The following is a 20,896-nucleotide window of genomic DNA, read 5'->3' as shown; positions in this document are numbered from 1 at the left end:
GATACTAAGACCGGCATAATTAATCGGGACGGTAGCTTGGGTCCAACTGGAGGATGTGAATGTAACGTTCTGGATTTTGTTGAAGTGTCTCTTAAAATTTGGTCAATATTTGTATTCAATGTGGGTAATTTCTAGAGTCGCGGCGGATGATGTTCATAAGTATGGGTAGGAATGGTCAGTCTCAAAATGTAGTCATGGGTTAAATTAGTATTATACCTAGTGATTTCATTTATGGCATTCAATAATACTTATGAGATTGTAATTATTTATATAGAATTTATTCATTCATAAGGATTTTAATAGACTTAAAAAACGAATTTCTTAAAAAATATTATATAATATCCTAAGAACCGGGAATCCCGGTACCGGCCGTGCCCAGAACCGGGAATTGAAATTCTCGGTACCGGAACCGGTACTGCATGCCCTACAAACAACGAATACTCATCGAGACAATTCTAAAAACCCCTAACACAATTAGGTTGCGTTGTTTCATCACAGAGTTCCTATGGCCACCTCCTGTCTCCATCATCAGATCAGTTCGATAGGACCATATTATTGTATTGTCACCAGAACTACATACAGCTACCAATTTTCATGACGCTACGATCCTTGGAAGATGGTTAAATTAGTTACCTTAGATTCCATTACATGTTAGTTACATACAGGTCGAGAGTTCCTATGGCCACCTCCTGTCTCCATCATCAGATCAGTTCGACAGTACCATATTATTGTATTGTCATGAGAACTACATACAGCTGCCAATTTTCATGACGCTACGATCCTTGGAAGATGGTTAAATTAGTTACCTTAGATTCCATTACATAGTTACATACAGTGGCCTATTTTATAAAGCTACAAGTTAGAAGCGGAAGTCTCGTTCTAACACATAGGGTTAGAAAGAGACTTCCGCTTGTAAATTGTAACTTGTAGCCTTATAAAATAGGCCACAGGTCGACCTAATAAAAGCTTGTTAAAAAGCATTAGATTTCTGAACGCATCTTATAATTTGATTCTGAACGCGTCTAATGCCTTTTCGCTCGATTGTCATTTGTCGTCATCTGTCAATTTTATTTGAAAATGGCGGACGATGCATCGAGCAGTAGCGGCTGTACCGGTAATATACCAGATAATTCGATAAATCAAGATGAATTGATTATGAAACAGCAACGAGAGATAGAAAAAGAGGTAAGCTTTTTAAAAAGATTAGTTATAAAGTATTTCATTATTTTGCCCAGTTGCAATTTAGCAATACAAAATATGGTGTACTGTTTGTTTTGCAGATTTCAGAGAGCATTCCCCTAGTCGGAGAACTCGAGCCTTTGTCGTCGCTAGAAAAAGAGTATAATGAAGATCCCGTATATCTATTAAAAGTAAAAGACTTAGCGGCTAAGTACAAATATATACGGAGAACGCGACCGGACGGTAACTGTTTCTTCCGGGCATTTTCATACGCGTATTTAGAACATCTCCTGACGGACAAAGCGGAATATGAAAAATTCCACGAGCTAGCAAAGAATTCGAAGGATACTCTTGTCGCATTAGGTTTCTCACAGTTCACAGTCGAAGATTTTTATGAGACGGTGAGTTGAGATTTTTTTTAGGTTACTTTTTGTTGTTTTGTTTTTCTTTGTTACGATGTCAGACAATAGCATTGGTGTTTTTTTTCGAGGATTTATGTAACGTCTCTTAGTTTGCGCAAGTCAAATCTTACAAGTTAATAATTGATCAAGGAGTTGTGGAAACACATTCAGGAGATTAATTAGCATGTACAGTCATCAAGACTATTAGCTTAGCACCTCTGCATTTAAACTTCTACGCAGGGGGGACCTTTCCTTTGCAGCTGACTGTACATACATGATGAAAATGCTATCAATTACATAAACAATATCTTCAGTAACATAGTTGTCGAATTTGATACTTTAGTAATGTATCTCTGTGCCAATCCTTAGACACTTTAATTTTTAAAGATAAATATTTAAATACTACAACTATAAATATATAACACTTAGGCATAATTTGAAGTGTCATTGTAATTACAACAAAATCAGCCTTTTTTATGATTAAACATACAAACCTCTAAACATTCCCGCACCCAAAACCCAATGATACAAAAACAGATTTATTTTAAGGACATTCTTTGTACTCGCATCAATAATTAAAAAACAAATACCCACAATAATTTTTATATTATTGTTTGGAACTGTCACTTGAATTTATATACTTGGTGCACTTTACTTATACATAAATTCTAAATTCTTGATTATTTTCTCCATTTTCTAGTTTATGGAAGTGGTCCAACGAGTGGGTGAACAAGCTGGAGGTGCCCCTGAAGAGCTTGAAAAAGCCCGCACGGAGCTGCATGACAAGTTCAATAAACAGGGCTACTCGGACTACATTGTGGTGTACCTTCGCCTTGTGACATCTGGGGCGCTGCAAACACAACAAGACTTTTATCAAAATTTTATTGAGGGACCCCGGACAGTCACTGAGTTTTGTAGACAAGTAAGTAGATTGTATTAACACATTCACTGTCAGACAAAAAATATATAAAACAACCCAGCGGGTTGTCCGGCTGCACCTGAGCAAAGTTCACGAGCGCCCATCAGGTGGGTTCCTGGCAGTGAATGTGTTAAAGTTATGGCAAAGCATAGCACTAGCAAAAAATTAGATGAACAAAAAAGTAGACAATGTTTTATTAAGATACTCAATCTTTAGCCAATGTTTTCAAACAGCTTACCAGATTTTTGGTACAAATATTTGATGAGTTTTTAAATTATGTTTGGTATTCGCTCCTGCAAAGCACCTGGTAGGGGAAGCCGAAACGATCGCAGCGCTTGATGTGGCCAATACTGACAAGTTTGGTAACTTTGTTTCTGTCAATTCCCATACTTCTCAGTTATTTTAGCTTTATAATCACACGATAAAAATGGGGCACGATAGCTATTGTGTGGTAAACTGCAATAATACTGGACGAAACAGTAATATTAAATTTTATATATTTTTAACGCCGAGCTAGATATTAGCCTTTTATATCATATAGTACTATTCCAGGCTTAACAACGTAATGGCTAAACATTTTATCTAGTCTATGTTAACACAGAGTTTTTCTTGTATGTTAATAAAATAGTATGGCTAATACAGTGTACAACGTGAATGTAATATTATAGTTATTGAAAGCCCGTCAAAAGCACACTTTTGGCTCGTAGGGTTATCTGTCGTCTGTCACAAGTGTCACAACAGACATTGTGCCTAAAGCGGGAGAACATACATTTTTAACACAAAATATGTTGATTAAAACCTGTGAAAAAGGTCAAAGTTTTTATAATTGCAAGCATCGTACGTATCCCCAGGATGAGGACCATGTTGCGAACGCTAGACGGCGCTGCCATCGTGCACGGTCCCAATAAATTAAATTTTCTTATGTCACTCTCTCTCTCTCTCTTTAGCCCTTTTCTACCCTTCGGGTGTAGGCCTCCTTCATTCTTTTCCATTCGTCACGGTTCTGTGCAACCTGGAGCCATCTCATCCCCGCAGCCCTTTTGATGTCGTCTTCCCAACGCATATTGGGTCTACTTGGAGGACGTTCTTCCCCCCATGGTCGCCACTCGAGTATTCTTTTACTCCACGAGTCGGTCTTTCGTGCCATATGACCAGCCCATTCCCACTTCAAACTGGCTACGCGTTTTACAACATCCGTGACCTTGCTCTGCTGTCTCAGCCACTCATTCGTTTTACGGTCTCTCAATGTGATCCCCACCAGTTTTCTCTCTAGCGCCCGCTGGACAACGCTTAGTTTACGTAATATGCCTTTGGTGAAAACCCAGGTTTCAGCTCCATAAGTGAGAACAGGCAGGATACATTGATCAAATATGCGTGCTTTTTGTTCGGCCTTAAGTTTCATTTTGAAGGCAAACTCGATATTGGAATAGGCTGCCCAGGCTAGCCGTACGCGTCTGTTGATTTCATTGGTTTGGTTATTCTTTCCAGTCACTATCTCTTGTCCCAAATACACGTATTTATCGACCGTTTCGATGGCGGTATGGTTAACTGTGATATTCGCCTTGACATCTGTATTTGTCATAACTTTTGTCTTGTCTAGATTCACTCTAGTGGCCTGAAAGTCAAACCACTTGGACATGTAAGCAGTATTATATGCGGAAAAAGCAGTATTATATGCGGAAATTTTAATTTCAGATATAAAATATTATTAAATGTCCATGATAGAATCCTTGGTATGCATGCTTGGACTATCTATGCTAATGTTATAACTTTAAATTAAGTTAACACATTGAAGCCATACCTAATCATTTTTAATTAATTGCACCTTGAAATACAACCTCAAGTTTCACTACTTTCTGTTATGATTAAAAAAAAATCGCCAACACAGCCTTATTTGCCGAAATATTCGTGATACCTAACTGTTTTACGGCTAACAGTTCAAAATGAATTCAAATATCAATTATTTGCCACTTATGCCAATCATACTCAATAAAAATAAAACACATGATTGAAATGCTGTAGTTGATTGCTTAAATATTTGTTTGATACGGGTATATCGCAATTCACAAACGAAAGTGACATAGCCAGGCGTGGCTCACTCCGCGATTTCGTCGCTTTGCTACAGGTAGCTAAAAGTACATCCGTTCCACCCCAATTTTGGGGAAAGCCATAAGCCGCGCGTGGCGCTGTCGCCACCTAGCGGCCATATCTGTGCTGATCGTAACAGACGCGTTTTGTTAGAGAGTGAGTCTTCTGTACCTAGTATTATTATTTATTCTGTGACATAGCCAAACAACTAATTCAAATGTAGACATGAGACCTTAGTCCCCAGCAATAGCACATTATACAGTTTGCTGATTTATTTAATTTTTGACAATGCTAGTGCCACGACATGATTTACTGTCACCGTGCTGCAGCTGTTTTAAATGCACAATTCCTCTTTAGTTTAGTATGTATATTGGGTAGTTTATGTGTTGATACATCTGTGGCATGCCCTACTTGCAGGAGGTAGAGCCGATGTACAAGGAGTCGGACCACATCCACATCATCGCCCTGAGCGCCGCGCTGAACGCCGGCGTGCGCGTCAAGTACATGGACCGTGGCACCAACAGCCAGGTAGATCAAATTCTTTTAATTTATTTAATTCTTTCAAGTTTGCCCTCTGTAAGCGAGTCGGTCGTGAACTCTGCCAGTTGCTTATATTGTATGTATAAGACATAAGACGGCAACATTTCTACGGAAAGTGACGCTGTGCTCAACATGCGGCGTCAACCGAAGGCCAAAATTTGAATTGGTACTCCAGCGAGAAAATTGTTCTAGAGTAAGTGAATGGTGTCCGGCAGGCACACCACAGTAAGAGACATTCTATAACTTAATCAATGTATATCTCACAAACCAAATATCTAAGTCTGTATTTACAAGTGTCTCTTATACGGATTAAAGGCTTATTTAATTAAAAAATGAATTAAGTGAATGGTGTAGAGTAGGCAGTTTTGGCATTGATATAAGCTGGTAATTTTTCTCTCATCTCATCTGTTACCATTTCAACCATTTGTGTATAATGGCTCCTCTACACGATGGGCCAGCGCCGGCCACTCCAAGGTCGCATTTATGCGTTAGAGGGAGCAAGTGATATTGCTATCTCATTCTGCCGCATGGCTGCGTCCCTTGGAGTGGCCGGCGCTGGCCCATCGTGTAGAGGAGCCATAAAAGATATGCCAGAGTAAAGCACCACGGCCAGTTCAATAGTGTCCGACCAAAACCGGATTTTTTTCGGAGTCCGAAACAAATAAATCTTCGGTTATGCTCTTGTTCCGGCCGAAACATGTTTTTAGAAATCAGAACTTCGCTCGGACACTACCAAAAATAAATAAGCATAAGTTTCGGCAGTTTTTTGTTAAAAACCGAACTTAAAACAAAACCCACTCCTGATTTTTATTGTTATGTTGAACATTAAAAAGACTTAATTTTCATATGTACCTATTTATATTCTTGCTGAGATTTTTATAGCAACAGAAACTACGAGACATGGTTATTCAAGCACAATACGTACATAATTGTGTTTGAATAACCATGTCTCGTACAGTCGCCATCAGATATAATTGATTGTCAAGACGCTAGGATGCGTGTTCACATGTTTTTGAGCACCTCGGCCGCTCCGATATATCTGATGGCGACAGTACGTTAGCGGCGATATTAGTGCCATGTATGTACTTATGTATGAGTGTGTGTGCAGGTGATTGCGCACGACTTCCCCGAGGGTTGCTCGCCGAAGGTGCAGCTGCTGTATCGGCCCGGCCACTACGACATCCTCTACGCGTGATGTGTGCTCCTCAATAAACACCATTCGTTACAACAAACTAATCTTTTATTTACATGTACCTACATGTCCACAGACTCCGCAGTAGTGACTATCAATAACAATAGTTAATTTTATACACCACCAAACACCACTGTGATTGGCGATGTAATGAGAAAAGAAATCATGCTTCAATAAAAAAAATCTTTTCAGAAATTTTTATATCGCCATAGAGAAATATAGTAAGACAAGAGTGCTCACTCCATACATCAGTTTTGGTACCAAAGACTATTAATTTCAGTGTCTACATCTAGCATCGAGTAGCGGAACTATCAGTACTGCTACTTGACAATAGATGTAGCACCGACCCGAAAGTCTTATGCGCAACAACATAGTTTTAAGTTCGGTAGGCACTGAAATTAATAGTCTTTTGGTACCAAAATGCCAAAACTGATGTATGGAATCAGCAATCGGAAAAAGGCGAATAGATGAATCGCTACAAGGAATTAATGGTTTCGAGGTACATAACTAACAAATCCATTTTACCAAGGCAAAAATAAGACAATTAGTTAAAAATTACGAGTCATTTATTATTACTTCAAAGTATTATAAGATAAAAATCAATGGTTACCCTTAAATAAGAGATACCTATTTAATACTAACGGGAATGACATCAATCACTACAATAAGAATATAAAGGATAATAAAATGGTCACTATTTGAATAAAAAATTATCTGCAGAAATACACACCATCTGGCTCTCTTTTTGGTTTCATACCTGCAAAAAAGGCCTTTATATCTTCTTCCTTGACAACTTCCCTTCTATCTTTAAAGCTTTTGAGAAAATCAAGTAACTTATCTCTCATCTTGTTATACTCTGTCAGTGCATTAATCTGCTGAATTCTTCCTAGAGATGATAATGCTTCGAGGCCTTTCTCATACTGAGTAGAAGCAGCACCATCAGTTTTTTCCTTGCCTAAAACTTCATAAGCAGTAACTGTATCTTCAGGGTCTATTAGGAACAAAACAGACAAATCCTTGTACATGGTAATGCATTCATTACAAGTGCACAATTTTTGTCGGAAATGGCTCGGCCAAAACGTAGCGCCTTTGAAAATTTTTCTTTCACCTTGTGGTCTAAGGCAATCACTTTCTCTTAATTTTGGTTTTTTGGCAGAAACATCAAGTGAAGAGTCTTCTGTAGATAATTTTCGCTTATTTTCCTTTGTTTCTTTATCTCCTAAATGGTTATTTGTTACTTGTAAAGTTTCAACATTTGTATTATCAGCACTCACCTGACTTGTGTCAGCATCTTGCTTTTCTTCAGTTTTAACTTCTGTTGGTTCATCGCCATTGACATCACCTGCATTAGACCCCTGAGAAGTATTAGCAGCTTGTTGCTCAGTGACATCAGTAGTACCATCACCTTTATTATTAGTTGTATCTGTGTTTTCTTGGCCTTTAGAACTAACATCAGAGTTTGCATTGTCGCCTAACTTATTATCAGAAATTTCATCAGAAGACGGCTTCTCTTCTTGATTTTCTTTAGCTTGGTTTTCTTCCATCGGGTTTGCAGCACCATCAGCTGGGTCATTCTCCATAGGATTTTCCTCAGATGTTTTAACAGGCTTAGCATGAACTTCATCAGTTTTCTCAGTAGTTGGAATTTCATCATCAGATTTCTCACTGACTGTCAGATTAGGATCCATTTGGTCTTTTGAGTTATTTTCGTCAATAGTATCATGACTGGTATCTGTAACTTCAGTGGGATTATCATCTTTTGTCAATATACCACAGTCATTAGCACTTTCACTTTCAACTTTATCTGTTTTTACATTTGTAACTTCAGTGGGATTATCATCTTTTGTCAATATGCCACAGTCATTAGCACTTTCACTTTCAACTTTATCTGTTTTAACATTTGTAACTTCAGTGGGATTATCATCTTTTGTCAATATGCCAGAGTCATTAGCACTTTCACTTTCAACTTTATCTGTTTTAACATTTACTGCATTCACGTCATTTGTATCTCCATTGCAGCGTTTGGACTCATCACACTCGGTGATACTCACTACATCAACATCACCATTAACAGCATATTTACTATAATCATGAAGAAATTCATTATTATCCATGCAAGCTTTGCAGATCATTTCAGCATATACCTCAGGGGAAGGTACTGTAGCTTCTAAGTGTGAAGAATGAAGCCAGTCTTCACATACTATGCATTGAATCATCTCTTCTTCATCTCCATCCGGATCGGGATAGGGTCGGTGGCAGGTGCAATAGAGACCACTAAAATTCTGGTTGTAAATATTTTCATCATTGAGAGATGTCTTGTTTTCAGTATGTTGACAGGGGTGGTTAAATTTGGGATTCCCACAGTCGCAGCGGAAGTTGCGTTTGGTATAGAGCTCTACAAGGTCATGGTTCTCATGGCATGTCAAACTGCAGGCAAGACACACACCAGCACGCTTGTCTGGGTCATTTTTAGCATCATTGCAGCAAGTCAGGCATGCATAGACAGCTTGGCGTTTTATATATCCCTAAAAAGAACAAATTAAATTAGTTCTGGCTCCATATTCCAACTGACTTTGAACAAATGATAGGTTAGCATCGGTTATATAGTCAGCAGCAATAGTTGATCTTGCTTGACGCGACTTTATTGTTAAGAGAATAAGTGTGTCAAGATCATTTTGAACACCTCGCCTGCTTAGCAAGTTTTGCTGCTGACCGTTCAACATCTTATGCATACAATTGTGCAATAAAATAGATAGCAAACCAAAATATAAGACAAAAAACCGGCCAAGTGCGAGTCGGCCTCGCGCACGGAGGGTTCCGCACCATCAACAAAAAATAGAGCAAAACAAGCAAAAAAACGGTCACCCATCCAAGAACTGACCCCGCCCGACGTTGCTTAACTTCGGTCAAAAATCACGTTTGTTGTATGGGAGCTCCACTTAAATCTTTATTTTATTCCGTTTTTAGTATTTGTTGTTATAGCGGCAACAGAAATACATCATCTGTGAAAATTTCAACTGTCTAGCTATCACAGTTCGTGAGATACAGCCTGGTGACAGACGGACGGACAGCGGAGTCTTAGTAATAGGGTCCCGTTTTTACCCTTTGGGTATGGAACCCTAAAAATGTTAATCACTAACTACTATGACTTTTTATTACAGTAAAACCTTAACTATCCCAACTAATTGGGACCAAAATTGTTTTAGAAATGTTAGTTTTCATAAGTAGATTTAGTACAATTGAAGGGTACATGCAAAGGACATATCTATTCAATTAAGTAACATTTTATTGCTTTTTTAAAGTTAGAAACATTCATTGTAACAATTTAAGGTATTTTAGTGAATAGGGTTTTATAAGCAAGTAAAAAAAGTTTTGTTTACAGCAGTAACAGAAGATCTAAGTAATAGTGCATGAACACCATCACTATGGCATTAAGTTTAACTCTTAATTAAACCATACTTTGTATGAGATCTTTCGACCCGAGGGGACATGTTAAGAAGCAATTGTCAGATCAAAATATCATCGAAAAAAGTGACTAAACATGTTGTTTCCGTATACCCTTAAATTACTTTCATGCTGGTTGCCTTGGTCGGAGTGGTAGAATTTTTAAATTTTGTAGCAGTCCAAGAGTTGTTGGCCATAAGTATTGATTGAAGTTTAGTTTAAGTTACAGATCATCATTGGGCAACAAAGCAAATCTGGTTATACATATTTAAAGCATAATATTATCGAGTATGATTGCGGGCTTCAATACACTATAAAAAATATTCATAACAGCTGTTTATGCTGTTATATATGAATCTGTTCATCATGGTACCACTTTCAGCAAAAATAGGTACATACCAGGGATGTTGCGGATGCCGATTTTTTGACATCCGCGGATGCGGATTTTTAAAGGCTCACATCCGCGGATGCGGATGTCAAGATAAGTACATAAAAACGTCAAATATTACATTTTAGTAATTTTTATTTCAAAAAACTGGCCAAGTGCGAGTCGGACTTGCGTTCCAAGGGTTCCGTACAATAAGTCCCACTCACGCTTGACTGCTAATTTCTAATAGGTTTTTTTTGGCTAATTACTAAATTACCTAGCAGTCTAGCACTTCCGCCGATGCTAAGACGTTCCTGTACCGAACTGTTCCACATCCGCATCCGCATTAAATCCGCATCGATTTTATGCGGATGCGGATGCGGATGTTCAAAATAATGCGGAAGTTCCGCGGTTGCGGATGTTCGCAACATCCCTGGTACATACATTAATTTAAGAGCACACCATATCGGACGACATCTTTTTGCAACTTTAACCAGACATTTTCTTGTCATAACGGATCTCGAGACGTCAAACATTACAATGAACCATTGCCTGTACCTCATCTCAATCTGCATGAAGCCCAGAAAATGATTAGCTTAATTACCTTACTGTATGTACAGTTTTTGTCGTCTGAAGCTCCAAGAACGGCATTAGCGTCTTCTTCGAATTCTTGTTGTTCTTGAAGTACGTCCATCATTGTTACGACTTTTTCGCCCTCGCACTCCGCCATTTCTGTATCCTCACCGTTGGTACCATTAGAAGACATCGTAGCACGTCTAATATGAAAAACGGAACCGAATTATAAGGGCTTAATAAGTGAAATTAAAATAAAAGTCGAAAAGCCGGTTGCAAATGGGCGCCAAGCCGAGACGACATCGACCCAGTGTTGCCAGGGCTCTGGAGTCATAAGTTACGTTTCGTTTCCCTAAAAGTCACGTTTTTGCTGCTTAAGTCACATTTTTATAGTATGGGTTGGTAAATCGATTTTAAAAGATTTTAAGAGAAGAAATTCCGAAAATAATATATTACACAAAAATTCTACTAACCTTATATGATTTTATGTGATCGATTTCATGAATTGTAAGTTCCTTTTTTTATTTCTTGATTTTTTTTTCGTTTTCAACACGAAAAAAAATTACCATAATAAGTTATTATAAAGTCAGTCAAATAACTTTGTCAGTGGAAGAGGGCGCGAAATTAAATTCTCTTTGGGATGATAGACCCTTCGCGCCTAAATTTTTTAAATTCGACGCTTTTTTCTACTTAATGAAATGGCTTGACAGACATAGTTTAGGCCTGTCCAGACGAGGAAAATTTTTCGACGGTCTGATTGAATTGTCCGATTGGGTCGGGACGTGCGGACGCAAACGCCAATTTGGCTCGCCGATTATGACCGATAGTACCGATATAATGGAGTACGGACGCAAGAATACCAATTTGTGACGCTAGTTTTCGCGGTTAGGGGCATTTTTGAATTAACAGCGGTCAAATATCACCATAAAATTTAAATTGATAAAACTGGCCAAATTGGTGTTTGCGTCCGCGCGTCCTGGTTTGATCGGATAGTTTGGTCGGATTGGCGGGGGATGGTCTTCGTCTGGACACGCCTTAATCTACCAAACTTAACCCAGTCATATGAGTCCACAAACTACTAACAAGATACAATTCACAGTCAGTCAGTGCGAGAGATTTTTTTTAAAGTTTACACTGTTTAAGCCCCCTCCAGACTATGTGCGTGAATCGTGGTGTGAAAGCGCGAACGCGAGTGTGGTGTCGATTTCCCTGTCTGCGAATCTTTAATCAAAAGAAAATAAAAAAGTATATGCGTAAATAATTTACCCCCGGCTAAAATTAATGGTTTTAGAGCGCTCAAAAATCTCACAATAACTGATGTAGTACAATGAGTAGTATAGATACAGACTAAAAGAAATGAATCATTACTAATGATTCATTACACAAAAAAAAACTCTTATCAAACTATATAACACCGTCACGTCAAGGTAACAAATCTAATTTTGCCATGACTATGATAAGACCTAGTGATAAACATGATTGTTGATGTATCGTCAAGGGTCAGTGCAAAGTGTCAAATTTAAAGGGCTTAGTAAGCTTGGTTGGGAGCATTCCTAAATAATACGAATTGCAAAACTAAACTTGTCCAAAAATCGACTATCTTCAAAAGTCACAAAAATTGCCCCAAAATCATAAGTCACGCACATGTCACACGAGAAGGCGAAAAGTCACGAAAAATGTGACTTTTGTGACCATCTGGCAACACTGCATCGACCATCGACAAGCTGGGTGTTTTTTTTTAGGTCAGACAGAGTGAAAGATCTTGTTGTATTGCTATACGAATAAAATGGAGTACAGAGTACAGCACTGTACACTTCGAATACTCGACTTTGCAATCTTTGCATCGACAACATCAAATCATTCGATTAATATAGTGCGCAAGCGACATGTAGAAATAGTTATGCCGGCTACACACGTAACTATAAATCGTAGCGATTAATCTGTGCAGTCCGATTTGCGCAGTTTTATCTACCGTGTGTATGACAAATAGTTGTCGATTATCGTAACGATTTGTCATACACACGGTAGATAAAACTGCGCAAATCGGACTGCACAGATTAATCGCTACGATTTATAGTTAACGTGTGTAGCCGTGGTTATATATCAGAAAACCTCCAATCTTCAACAAAGGACACAAACTGTTCTTTTAAATAATGTTTTTGTTTTAAGCTCCCTCCAGACTAAGTGCGTGAATCGCGGGCGAAACCGCGAATGCGAGTGTGGAGTCGATTTCACTGTCTGCGAAAATCGACTCCACACTCGCGTTCGCGGCTTCGCGCCGCGATTCCCGCACGAGTATGGAGGGGGCTTTACGTTTTCGCCTTATCGCAAGAGTACGGCTATGGAGTACGACTCACAAGTGAATTTTAAAAGCCATAACAGACTACCGAACCTCACCGCGACCTTGGTGCACTGCACCCATTAGTGAGAGCGAGAAAGAGGTGTCGGCTCTCACTTATGGGCGTGGCGCAATGTGACCTTGGTGCGGTGCGATACTCTGTTAAGCAGAGATGTGACTTATTTGAAATACTTGTATTTAAAATGCAAATACAAAATGCAAAATACCTATTTTGTATTTTGTATTTAAATACCTTTTGAAGAAAACTATTTTGTATTTTATTTGAAATAGTTTTTGGGACCTATTTTCTATTTTCAAAATACAAAATACTTTATAGTAGGTATTGTAGGTAGGAGTTACAATCTCCTCTGATGTTACAATCCTGGCAACTCTCTCATTCTTTTAACATGGAACTGTTGAATCTGTTTAGTAACGTCGCACATGATCACAAGCGTAACGAGTGGTTAAAAAAGTGGAATCTTGGGTGTTGCGAGGGTTTCAAGGTACGAGAGGAGAACAAACTTTTCTGCCCTGATGAAACACAAACGAGACGTTTTCATCACACTAACGAGAGGCATTATACTAGCTGTAAAACATTACAAATCTAAATTAATGCTTTTAAAAATTGTCCGTTATAAACCATCATCCATCCATCCTTCCGGTTAATATGAGCAAACAACTAGAAATTTGCACTTTAGATAGAGGACTGATTGACACACTGTTTTCAAAGAATAAAGAGAGTCTTTTCAATTCGGATATTCTGAGTAGGTAATACTTTTTAATTCAGACTAGGTATTCACTATTCAGAGTACCTTTTATCGCAAAGTATTTGTATTTTTAAAAAGTATTTTGAAGATACCTATTTCGTATTTTGTATTTTAAATACAAATTCATAAACTATTTTGTATTTTGCATTTTAAATAGTATATCAAAGAAGTATTTGTATTTTGTATTTAAATACTTTTTATAAAGTATTTTTCACATCTCTGCTGTTAAGGCTTTAAGCGTTCAATATTATAGCCATAACACACTACCGCAGCGCACTAAGGTCGCTGTGCGGTGCAGTAGTGTGTTAGGACTATTAGGAACGGATTTAAATTTAAATGGAATTTACCGTGCGGACTTGGTGCGGACGGTTTCAAGAGCTTTTTTAACGCGCGTTGAAAAAGCGCGCGTGCATAAATGAGGACTAAAATAGCGCCGACTTCGGGATTCAAGTTTCAACGTTCAACGCAACGCTTTTTAAGCTCTCGTGCTTATGCCTACTGGAATTTTCCACTAGAGTCTGTGCGAAAAGAGAAGAGTCGTAAAATGTATGGGATCTAATACATTCTACGACTATTTTCTTTTCGCACAGACTCTACTACACGAATGTGTAAATGAGGGGTAAATCATGGTATGGACATGATAGTGTTTAATGAATAATTACAAAACAAAAGCTGTCACCAAGCTGTTTGAATGTCGATAAAACGTCATAATATATGATCTTAATTATTTGCAAAACACAACGTGGGACTACATCTTGTTATATCTAGGAAATCTGAGTGAAATAACATATCCATGAATGTCCACAAGCTTTGGGAGTTCCGAGAGTACATGAACGTTAACGGCATGATGTTCAGCAGCGAACTGATTTCCATGCTGCAAAACTCCCTCACTATGCTGCAGGCAGAGAACCACTTCACACACATGCAGTACTGGGGACAGTTGTACGCCGTAGATGGTGACTACCACATCGCAGTTGGTAAGTCAAACCTGATATTTAATTTTCAAAGGCATTTAAACTCTGGGCTCGGCTAAGAAAGTAGTGTCCAGACGAGCTGGGCAAATCGACCGATTTGATCCGGAATATAATTGGCGCCAATCTCATCTAGCGTCCACAAGTACACAAATTTAATCACCTATTTGGATTCCATAGATACTAACTTCGAAAACTGGCATTTTTGTGTCCGCACCCGCTGATTCGATCGGACAATTTCATCAGATTGGCGAAAAATTGTCTCGTCTGGACTCCACTTGAATGAACAAAATCAGGTTTTTTGACTAAAATAAGAAATGCCATTTCTACCACATGTCGTTTTTTTTATTAGGTATAGCTGGTCAACCAAATCTTGTCAGTAAAAAAAGGCGCGAAATTCAAATTTTCTATGGGACGATATCCCTTCGCGCCTACATTTTTCAAATTTGCCGCCTTTTTCTACTGTCAAGATCTGGTTGACCAAGTATAGTATTGTTTGGGCGTGGATGAAGCTCAAATTAAGTACGAGGAAATAACATTTATTGTGTTATTAACCTAACTCGAGAACTGAAGTTTGTTTTGCTGAAAATTTGGTCGAAATTATGCCTCAAAGATGCCATGGTGTTATTGATAATTCAGCAGACTGGACGTCTTATTAAAAATAAAACAAGAATATGTCATTATTTACTAATTAATTAACATACTCTCATATATGATATTAGTATTTGACATGCTAACTCTTTATTTTTTTTCAAAGTTTTACCGGTCTCGCTCTTATATTATTATGGTCTAACGGTAGGTACATAGTGTATTTACTTACCTAAAATTCTCAAATTTGAGAAGGGGCTTAAACCAGTGTTTACACAAAATTATTCATTTTTCCAAAACCTTACATTTCTTCTTTGTATTGACATGTTGTAAATAATATTTTAGGCATAACCAATGATGCCGTGGCAGATCGCAAATATTTTTACACGACCGACTTTAAGTACTGGGCTTTATTGCCGAAAGCAAAACGACGTCACAAGTTGCTGTCGCTGCTCGCTACTTTTCCATTCCGCGGAGATCCGACTCTTAAAGTTAAAATTTTAGACGAAGCTCTAGAAGAAAACAATCCTGAACGCTGTCAGGTTATTACAGAAGAAAGCAGGATGGCGGGAACTATTGCTAACATTTGCGACGAAGCGGAAATATGCGCGAGAGGGCAGCTCATCAAGCAACCGGATGGAAAAGCCGTCATCAATCCAAACTTTTACGGACTAACTGGTTCCGAAGCTCAACAGTTAAAGTCGTATCTTCATATACGTCCGCCGCAGCAACAGTGGAATTCCAACCTTCTCAGCAGGCAAGACTATAACTATAGTATGGATTTCCTTGACTCCATCGACCAGGATATACCTAATGGCTGTTGGAATTTGAGTTTAGAACAAACAGGAAGCGTTGCGTATCTGAAAAGCTTGTACTGGCCTGGAATGACATATTTCCATAAGGTTCGAACCCCTGACGCCGGTTTTCTATATATAGGCAACGGCCGTAAAAATCTAGATGTACCATTTTTGGTTTAAACAAGTTTGCTTTTTGCAAATTATATTTCAAGTAGGTATACTCGGTCAACCAGATCTTGACAGTAGAAAATGGCGGCAATTTTGAAAAATGCAGGCGCGAAGGGATATCGTCCCATAGAAAATTTTAATTTCGCGCCTTTTTTTACTGACAAGATTTGGTTGACCAGCTATACCTATATGCAGGGACCGAACCCACTTAAGCTTCACACACCTGACTTGATTCAGAGTGACGACAAGGTTGCGTCCTATGCGCAATAAGGTAGGTTGACACGTCTATGACGTCGTTACTTACCTACTGAATTATTAAGTAAGGTGTGTGAAGTGTTTTTAAACCGATTTTTGGAGAATCTATTTTATTTTGTATGTTTGTTACAGCTTAGACCTATTCTAATTGAAGGTAACCTAATTAATACAATTTTGGTGTTTAATGATAATAGAGTTAGTTTTATTTATTTAATTGGAAATGACCCAGCTATACCCTACCTATACGTAATATGTGTAATTTCCTCATAGGTGAATGTGAAAAGCAGTATTGTGTCGCATGGTAGCAAAATTATTTCCAATTACTACGCTCAGGGTTCTATGTTTGAATCCCTCGCTACGCTCAGGATTCAATTATAGAACCCTTCGCTTCATCAGGATTCAATGTACATGTACATACTCCAAGCACGTCGTAAATATATCATTTTCCTCCCTTGTTACACAATCTATTACCTGTAGGCATAGATTTCAACTCTGTGCCTATAAAGTTTAACATTCCTTCACATAATTCAATTCTAGTCGGGTCCGCACAGTTCATAATGTATGAGAGCTCTACATGAATTCACACACCAGAGATTTTTTGATATGTGATAACCTATGTTGCACATACTGTATTAAAAAAAAATCTCCACAAAATATGTCACATGGTCACATGCTTTTAATAAATCCAAACTATTATTAAAATAGAAAAAATATATCAAAACATGAATCCGACTATCGAGATTTTTTAATATGCAGTTCTCAAACATATACTCATTATGTATTTATATTTTCTCCCAGCTTGACACCAAAACCTGCTCCCAATAATTTTCTTTATTAAAAATATATTTTTTTTAATAAAAATAACAACTATTGTGTACATAACAATTACATGTTAATTAAGCTCTGTATATTTACTTTTACTATATCCTACACAAAAATCTCTCACGTAAATTAATCCATTTAATTACTATTAACCATTTTTGTTTTGAAAATGTTTCAGTTGCTTCGAGAAAATGGACAGTTGAATTTTTTTTTCACTTTCTCCAATCTCTTTCTCATGTTAGTGTAACAACAAAAAATCTCCCACGTATATGTAATATTGTATGGAATAAAACCATTATTAAATCATCTAAGCTATTTAAATTACCCTAAATTCACTGTAGAGAACGTTTTATCGACTTCGATATCTCCGTCTCACTTCAATGTTCGCGGCAGACGATCGTTTCGCTTCAACAGCCGAGAGTTCGCGATCCGGTCGACCGTTAATTCTCCCATGACTATCTTACCCAGTTTCATCGGTATGCATTGCGCGCTTACTTAACACACCTCAAGCAAAGCTCCTTTAAAACGAGCAATGCAAACATTGCGGTATCTTATATAATGTCACATATGTCAGCTATGTATGAGGCCATGACATGGCTATGACAGGCAGTGGCAGTTAGTTCCAAACTAGAGTATAGACTTGTCTTCCCACCATAAAGTTTAGCGTTAGCGCGAAGAGAATATACAACTCCTTAGTGAAAAACCATACGGTTTGTGCGAAGTTGAGCGTTATGTCTAAGATGGTAACTTACGGAAATGAATAATATAATATCATTTTTCTCCAATATGCTCGGAAATGTTCACCTTATTGTAGCAAAAATAGTACCGGAAGTACTTCTTTATTGTCAAACTCTAATTTAAAAAAATAAAACTATCGCTGTCCTGTTCTAGCGGACGGGAAGTAAAAAAACACTACAGTAATAACTTATTACTGTAGTGTTTTTTACTTTTTAAAAATAAAAAACGCAAACAGCCAATCATTATAGCCGCGGGCCGCGTCTACACGACCCGATCAGCTATCATTTCAAGCTATAGGATAGAGTGAGATAGTAATATAAACGACCTTACATGTCTCGTTCTTACAAGACCGTTGTGCTCGTGTATGATCGTGCGAATACTGCTTAATAAAATCAAAGATTATTTATATATTTTTAGGGTTCCGTAGCCAAATGGCAAAAAACGGAACCCTTATAGATTCGTCATGTCTGTCTGTCTGTCTGTCTGTCCGTCTGTCCGTCTGTCCGTCTGTCTGTCCGTCCGTATGTCACAGCCACTTTTCTCCGAAACTATAAGAACTATACTGTTGAAACTTGGTAAGTAGATGTATTCTGTGAACCGCATTAAGATTTTCACACAAAAATAGAAAAAAAAAAACAATAAATTTTTAGGGTTCCCCATACTTCGAACTGAAACTCAAAAATTTTTTTTTCATCAAACCCGTGTTCAACATCAAATACGTGTGGGGTATCTATGGATAGGTCTTCAAAAATGATATTGAGGTTTCTAATATCATTTTTTTCTAAACTGAATAGTTTGCGCGAGAGACACTTCCAAAGTGGTAAAATGTGTGTCCCCCCCCCCCCTGTAACTTCTAAAATAAGAGAATGATAAAACTAAAAAAAATATATGATGTACGAGGGGTGTTCAAAATATTCTCGGTATGAGAATGAAAACAAACAAGTACGAAAAGTTTGATATTTTTATTTTTCAATATACTCCCCCCCTATGTTCATACACTTAAAAGATCGATCAATTATTTTTTTTTAATCCTGCATAAAAATATTTTTTAACTTTGGTGTAAAAATGCTCCTCCACTGCCGCCTTCAATGCTTCATCATCGGAAAATTTATTTCCACGCAGATCCTTTTTAAGATTGGGGAACAAAAATAAGTCGCTGGGGGCTAAGTCCGGACTATACGGTGGGTGAGTAACAGTTTCAAACCCACATTCAACAATAGCTGCCTTGGCAATATGAGCAGTATGGACGGGGGCGTTGTCATGCAGAAGCATAACACCTTTGGTTAACTTTCCTCGCCTCTTTTCTTTGATTGCATCCTTTAATTGACGTAGAATGTTAGCGTAGTACTGTCCTGTGATATTTACACCTTTTTCTTTATAATCGATCAGTAATACTCCTTCACAATCCCAAAATATCGTGGCCATGACCTTGCCAGCTGAAGGAATGACCTTGAACTTCTTGGGATGAGCTGAACCCTTAATGTGCCACTGCATGGACTCTTGTTTACTCTCTGGGTCATAATGATGAACCCAGGTTTCATCTCCAGTAACTATTCTTTGCAGCACCTCATCAGGATTTTCACCGCACAGGTCAATAAAATCGGAACAACAAGCTACACGCATGTCTTTTTGAAGCCGAGTCAGCATTCGCGGAACCCATCTTGCACTTACTTTCGACATATTAAGATGGTCATGGATAATATCATGTACGGTACCAATAGAGAGATTGGTTACTTGTGCTATAGATTTTACCTTCACTCGACCATCTTCCAATATAAGTTTTTCCACTTTATCAATATTTTCTTGTGAAGTAGCTACTACAGGCCGGCCAGGTCTAGGATCGTCTTCAACACTCTCCCTTCCACGTTTAAACTCGCTTGACCACTTTTGAATGGTAGATAAAGAAGGAGCAGACTCACGGTAAACACAATCCATTTCCTCTTTTATGGTTTTTTGATTTTTACCCTGTTTTGTCAAGAATTTTATCACGCATCGATGTTCTAATTTAGTTAACATTGTCAATTCCCACATGATGTTCATGTTTGTTCAGCAATTGCAGAAAAACAAAAGAACATCTCGGTTCGAATTATACTTTTTTTTAATGTCAATGAATAAACCTTAGCGGCCAGTAACGAAAGAAATTTTAGAAGAGGTTGTAAGATATCAATACCGAGAATATTTTGAACGCCCCTCGTACATTACCATATAAACTTCCACCGAAAATTGGTTTGAACGAGATCTAGTAAGTAGTTTTTTTTTATACGTCATAAATCGCCTAAATACGGAACCCTTCATGGGCGAGTCCGACTCGCACTTGGCCGCTTTTTTAAGGATCTCATCCGTGTTCATAAAGCTTATATTGCACAATTATAGTTTGACATAGACAGAGAGAATCATACTATCTTTGTCTTACACCAGTACTAGAACCCAAAAGAAAAGGATGAGTATAGTTATTTTTGTTCTTATTTACTGACAATTTGGTTTGACCAACTATATTTTCAATGAACGAATATTGAATGGTACTGAATTGAATGGCAGAATAAGTTTGTGCCTTTAACTTTTAAAAATAACGAGGGAAATTGTTTTTGACGTTTTTGATGTGAAGTTTCGATTTGAGTGATGCTCGATGCTTAAATAATTATTATTTTACTTTATTTCCTCGCATGTTTTGGAGAAAAGCACTATATATGCCTCGGCAGGAATAGCAATTCGTGGATTCGTCTTCTTTGTCGGACTCCGCTACGCGTCG

At 37.9% G+C, this 20,896-nt stretch overlaps 3 protein-coding genes and 1 long non-coding RNA gene across 4 annotated transcripts; 2 read left to right on the top strand and 2 right to left on the bottom strand.

Moving 5' to 3' along the window:
• The first annotated feature begins 1,036 nt into the window (after positions 1–1,036).
• On the top strand, positions 1,037–6,359 carry LOC134648035 (ubiquitin thioesterase otubain-like). The gene is made up of 5 exons (XM_063502472.1): positions 1,037–1,185; positions 1,281–1,580; positions 2,281–2,502; positions 5,005–5,115; positions 6,236–6,359. Exons 1-5 carry the CDS (start codon positions 1,078–1,080, stop codon positions 6,320–6,322), a joined length of 828 nt encoding a protein of 275 aa, XP_063358542.1. The 5' UTR covers positions 1,037–1,077; the 3' UTR covers positions 6,323–6,359.
• LOC134653370 (uncharacterized) lies at positions 3,705–4,098 on the bottom strand. Its single transcript, XR_010097249.1, has 2 exons — positions 3,799–4,098; positions 3,705–3,766 (listed from the first exon to the last, which is right to left on the bottom strand). It is a non-coding gene; the product is annotated as an uncharacterized LOC134653370 (long non-coding RNA).
• Positions 6,360–7,002: 643 nt separating the features above from the next.
• LOC134653707 (putative E3 ubiquitin-protein ligase UBR7) lies at positions 7,003–10,993 on the bottom strand. The gene is made up of 2 exons (XM_063509103.1): positions 10,735–10,993; positions 7,003–8,844 (listed from the first exon to the last, which is right to left on the bottom strand). Exons 1-2 carry the CDS (start codon positions 10,894–10,896, stop codon positions 7,030–7,032), a joined length of 1,977 nt encoding a protein of 658 aa, XP_063365173.1. The 5' UTR covers positions 10,897–10,993; the 3' UTR covers positions 7,003–7,029.
• Positions 10,994–14,592: 3,599 nt separating this feature from the next.
• Positions 14,593–16,353, top strand: LOC134653359 (radial spoke head protein 9 homolog). The gene is made up of 2 exons (XM_063508699.1): positions 14,593–14,785; positions 15,713–16,353. The coding sequence occupies exons 1-2, from the start codon at positions 14,602–14,604 to the stop codon at positions 16,342–16,344; spliced, it is 816 nt and encodes a 271-aa protein (XP_063364769.1). The 5' UTR covers positions 14,593–14,601; the 3' UTR covers positions 16,345–16,353.
• Positions 16,354–20,896: the final 4,543 nt, after the last annotated feature.

Source organism: Cydia amplana, chromosome 1 (assembly GCF_948474715.1).
Source record: "Cydia amplana chromosome 1, ilCydAmpl1.1, whole genome shotgun sequence".
Taxonomy (NCBI): domain Eukaryota; kingdom Metazoa; phylum Arthropoda; class Insecta; order Lepidoptera; family Tortricidae; genus Cydia; species Cydia amplana.
The sequence above is the reverse complement of the archived record's forward strand: the minus strand, read 5'-3'. Positions and strand labels throughout refer to the sequence as shown.

Coding starts and splice junctions, on each gene's coding strand:
- LOC134648035 (XM_063502472.1), top strand. CDS start 1,078: ATGGCGGACGATGCATCGAGCAGTAGCGGCTGTACCGGTAATATACCA. Junction 1,581..2,280: donor TCGAAGATTTTTATGAGACG/GTGAGTTGAGAT, acceptor TCCATTTTCTAG/TTTATGGAAGTGGTCCAACG. Junction 2,503..5,004: donor TCACTGAGTTTTGTAGACAA/GTAAGTAGATTG, acceptor CCCTACTTGCAG/GAGGTAGAGCCGATGTACAA.
- LOC134653707 (XM_063509103.1), bottom strand. CDS start 10,896: ATGTCTTCTAATGGTACCAACGGTGAGGATACAGAAATGGCGGAGTGC. Junction 8,845..10,734: donor AAAACTGTACATACAGTAAG/GTAATTAAGCTA, acceptor TGTTCTTTTTAG/GGATATATAAAACGCCAAGC.
- LOC134653359 (XM_063508699.1), top strand. CDS start 14,602: ATGAATGTCCACAAGCTTTGGGAGTTCCGAGAGTACATGAACGTTAAC. Junction 14,786..15,712: donor TGACTACCACATCGCAGTTG/GTAAGTCAAACC, acceptor ATAATATTTTAG/GCATAACCAATGATGCCGTG.